Genomic DNA, 4,793 nt, shown 5'->3' with positions numbered 1-4,793 from the left:
GCTCTATGAGTTCCCTGCCTGTTTTGAAGTTCACTAGAATACTGAAGGAGGTCAGGCAGAACCCATGATAAGTGGACTGGTCACGCAACTCCCTCTCTCATTTTGTCCTAAGTTTGAGGGCAAAAGTATGCAGAGTGCAGTCCCCATCAGACCTGGTTTTGCCATTTGAGTTTGAAATGAGTATCCAGCAGAAAGACAGGCAGTAAGACAGCTTATCTGATTTACAGCAGTGGTTGCCAACTGCAAGTTAGAGGTATAGATGCCACTTTAGATTAGATGCTTAGAAATAACAATGGGGAGAAAGGAGGCTTGTCTCATTTTTTCTGTGTGCTAGGAGAAATGCATGTTTGAGGAACAAAAACATTAGACAGCCCAAATAAGAAGTCAGTGAATTCATAAAAGCTCTAGACTGCCCAGCTGACCTGTTGGCCAGAGCGTGCCACAAAGCTCTGAATCTCTCCAATCCCTCCTTCTGAAACTGCATCATGTTTATGCTTCTAGCTCAGACCTCCAGAGGCTTTCCCAGCAACACCCTGCCCTGGCCCTGACTCCTGCTGCATTTTATACATTCCCCGTTTCCCTCCACTCCAAAAGTAATGGGGATAGCAATGCTCTGTTAATTCCTTTTCCCCACTCCTGTCTGTACATCTCCCATGCTACCTCAGCATGGAATTTCTTTCCCAAACCAATGCAATAAGACACCTGTATACAAGTTCCATTTCAATGCTTACAATGCAACTAAGTTGTGGATCTTCCTAGCATGTCCTGCCTTCTGAAAAAGATTTCTACTTCCTCTTCAAGAGCTTTCAAAGACAATGGTGAAAGCAGCAACAAAAAGAGTCCAATAATCTACTTTTAAATATTACCCCAACTTCAGGCAAATAGGATGTAAAGGAACAAGTTTATTACCTTCGTGTAAGAGGGATTTTGCTCCAGTTGTTGAAAGAGCCTGATAAACAAACCTCTTTTCCTCCCCCAGTCCATCGAAAGACTGTTGGCCGAGCTTGGGTAGGGGCTTTTTCATTCACTTCCAGGTCTTGTCGCCAGGCGAGGAATTCCTCTTTCTCCAGTGGAGCCTACAAACACAACATTTTACTCAAGGACAGACACGTGTTGGCTCCTTTTCCCTGTAAAAGGTAAGCAAAACCCCCAGACAACTAATGCTTTGCAGAAGGCAACTTCTCCCTTCTGCAGAGCAGTAAACCCCTAAATTGAGAAATCAATTCAGAGAGGGCTACTATTAGATGAAGAACTGGAGCTGGTACCTCAGCAAACTGTTTGCCCATCTGTTTGCAAAAAAAACTCTTCTCCCTGTTAAGAGTGAGGCCCCAATACTTTGCAGGAAATATTAAAATGAAAGGCAAAATAATTAATCTAATTCACAGCTGCAGCAGGAGACGCAAACAACATTTGCACATGTTTAAGCTCAGTGGTTAAAAAGGGAATTTACTAGAGAAGCCATTTGTTAAGACTCCACAGAATGCTGCAGAGAAACTGCACGGAAGGATGATTACTGTGTACACAACATGTGATTATGTTAAAAGATTGTGGGTTAGATGTTCTTCCTGCACCCAATAAGGGGATGAATGGGGAACTAAATAGGGAATTCTAACAGAACTTTTGAGACAGAAAATAGTAATACTCCAGATGACCACTGTGAGTAAGGCAACTAAGCTTAAATGAGCTCAAAAAACACAGCAAAGGAAGCGGGTGTACTGACACACAAGACTTGACAAGAGCTCTGAGCCAGTAACCTTTATAGCTTTCTACAATTTTTATTTGTTAAATATATGGTACTTCAGCCACAGGAATCTGCTTAAAGGTCAAAGGAATAAAGAAATAATAAAGTTTCCTTCTCTCAGTTTGGAAAGAAAGACAGGCAGAAATATTTCTAGAAACTTGAAACAAGTTTGTAAAGAAAATAGCTCAAATATCATTATTTCCAAGAGACAAAACTTAAAACTAGATAGACTTTCTAAACCAGCAAGTGCCTGTATCAAGAAGTGAGAGCACTAACACAGGATACCTTCATCTCTTCTGAATGGAACAGGTCTGCATCCTCAGGACTGTCCATCAAGATTTTTGGTCTGTCACCTTCTTTTGTACTAATGGCTCCCCCTGACGCATCTCCTCGGGATGCCTTGTGCCCGCCCTGGCGCTCCATTCCAGCTCGCTCGCTGCTTGTGTTCCCCATTTTGAAGCCTTGAAAAGAAAAAGCCAGCATGACATGCACATCAGTGGAATCAGAACTCTGCTCCTCTACTTGAAGACTACCTGCATACAAAGATCAAATGGCCTTGACAGACTATAACCTGACATTTATGACAGCAACACTGGAAGATGGAATATACAGATACTACTGCTCTTTCTGTCCTCCACATGAATCTGTAGTTAAGACAGAAGACTGGTTATGGGTCTGTATACCGGGTATGTGCACAAAGGTCTTGCACATCTAGAAGTAAGCATGCAAGCAGCACTTTTGACAACACCAAGACAAATAGGAAATTAAAACCTGTGTAAGAATGAAAGATATTTCTAGCTTTTCTCTAACCGGGTTTTATTTTTGAAGCAAAAAACAGCTTGAAAATTCTACCCAGAATAACCATGGAAATGAGGGAAGGGAAACATCTCTCACACAATTTTCTGTGAATGTCACCGTTTATTTCAAGAGGCAAGGAATTTTGTGATATCTTTTATTAGATCAACAGCACAGTTGGGAGAGATTTAGACAAGTTTTCAGGCACAAAGTACACCTCCTTGCTTTTCTTTGTTTTTCACTCTAAGAGTTGTAAAGCCTATTAACCTCAAACCACGGCATTTCAATTGCCCATGTAATACATAATTCCATGTAAACCCCTGAAACTTTGGTAAGAGTAAATCCAAGTGGAGTGGCTGATGGAGGAGGAAGAGGATCTTCATCTTTTAGTTCAGATGGACAGCCTGTGAGTGGTTCACATGGGTCCACTGGATCCTGCAGCCACCCCTCCTACACCCCTCCTACTGCCACACAATAGAGAAGGGCATGGAGGTCTGCATGCAGCCCTTGCATTGCAGAGAGGGGAAGGGAGGAGGAGGCGGCAAGGGTCACATGCTGCTGGCATGGGGCAGGGGAGCCATGTGCTACTGGTGCAGCCTGCATGGCAGGGCAGGGAACAGCCCCTGCAGCATGCAGCCTGCATGGTGTATGGCTCAGGGTACCAGTGTGCAGCTCTATACTGCATTAAAATTGGATAGCTGTGTATAGTCTAACAGCCTAATGATTAAATAAACCCATATATATAAGCCATCCCTTCAGTGGGAGAAAAATGTCAAAAGTACTTGAGTGACTTCAGTGTGCAAATTCCACTAACTTCTAATGAGTCCTAGGCTCTTCAATGCCTGGATTTTTTTTTTTTTAAACAATGGGACTTAGACTCCTAAATCATGTAGGCACTTTGCATTTGATGCTGGTTCCTGCCAGTGAGGGAGAGGGGAAACTCCATCCAACTCCAGGACTGTATTTGTGATTCAGCCTTTCCAATATGATCTGAGCTCAACTAGGAGCTTTACATTCCCCAATTAAACTGACGGCACTACCAACCAGCAAGCCACGTATGGGGTCTCCCTTTTTCTAATGTCCTGTTTTTTCTGTCAGGGAACTGATTTGTCAGAATTGACAGCTTTGTAAGCTGCCACCTCCCCCCTCCTCTCACTAATTTTAGCCGTACCATCCCTCAGTTTCTTCATTTAAGGAAAGGGTTACTAGTTAATGAGGTACATGAGAGGTATTCCCTGCCTTAAATAAAAGGAGAAAGAGTCATGTGTTGTATCTTTGAGAAACTGAAGCCAGAAGCTGTGAAAAAAAAAATCCTTAATACACATACAGGCTGTACTGTGCATGTGCAACAGCTAAATAACCATTAAACTCCAAGCCTTTGTTATAACTACTCTGAAAGCTCAGAGTAGCACATAAAACCCAAGGAAGAATTAAGCAGCTTGCAAGCTTCACTGTGTTCTTCACATGCAAATGAGTGGGAATGTGCAGGTGAAAGAGGGGAAAGCCCTTCAGGGGAATGAGACCAGCCTGAGACCCTGCTTCAGCAGCAAGGGGCAGGCGGCTTGCGATGGAGTTATCAGGATGGGTAAGGTGGCAAAAGCAGCCCGGCGGGGAGAAGCAGCTGCAAGGCACCTCGCACCAGGAGATGCTGGTTGCGGGAGGTCTCGGTGTGAGGTGGGGAACCTGCCCAAAACGGACCGACCCCCCCGCCACACACACACAACATGGAGGGGCTGCAGGTGAGTGAGGGGAAGCCGGGAGCGTGAGGAGACCTGCCGGGGCCAGGAGAGGGGCACGGCAGTGGCTGCTCAAGCTTGATGCAGCTCAGACAGAGGCAAACAGGAGGGGGAAAAAGCCTGAAGGGATTTCCACATGACGCCTTGCCCAAGGCCGGCCCAGCCCCCGGCCAGGAGGGGGGTGCCCGATTCCTGCTCAGGAGCTGCCCCGGGGCCTCGTGCTTCGGCTCCACCTGCCCGGGGCCCGGGCGAGCTGTGGCCAGGCAGGGGTGGGGCTGGGACGCGGCGCTGCCAGGTCTACACTCATGATGGTACGTGTCCTCTAATTTCCACCCTTGTGCGAGACACAGCAGCTCACACTGTGAGGAGCGACCGAGGAGGAGACTTATTCGCAGGCTGCTTTTTTCTCACGCTCGGCAGCTTCTCCGAAACCCGCTCACTGCAGCCTCCGCGGCCACCATCGCACGTTTCAGACCCGGCAACGCCGCGGGAGGCGCTGGCTCCAGCCCGCCCCGCCCCGC

The 4,793-nt window shown here is 46.4% G+C and overlaps 1 protein-coding gene across 1 annotated transcript in view; it reads right to left on the bottom strand.

Moving 5' to 3' along the window:
- Positions 1-4,793, bottom strand: part of PRKAB1 (protein kinase AMP-activated non-catalytic subunit beta 1) — a 10,893-nt gene that overhangs the window by 5,239 nt on the left and 861 nt on the right. The window contains exons 2-3 of the mRNA XM_006027372.3: positions 2,027-2,202; positions 910-1,076 (exon numbers count right to left, since the gene is read on the bottom strand). Coding sequence (XP_006027434.2) covers positions 910-1,076; positions 2,027-2,194 — 335 coding nt within the window. The 5' untranslated portion in view covers positions 2,195-2,202. The remainder of the gene's footprint in view (positions 1-909; positions 1,077-2,026; positions 2,203-4,793) is intronic.

The sequence above is a fragment of the Alligator sinensis genome, unplaced genomic scaffold (genome assembly GCF_000455745.1).
Source record: "Alligator sinensis unplaced genomic scaffold, ASM45574v1 scaffold692_1, whole genome shotgun sequence".
Taxonomy (NCBI): domain Eukaryota; kingdom Metazoa; phylum Chordata; order Crocodylia; family Alligatoridae; genus Alligator; species Alligator sinensis.
This window is presented reverse-complemented; position numbering and strand designations above follow the sequence as displayed.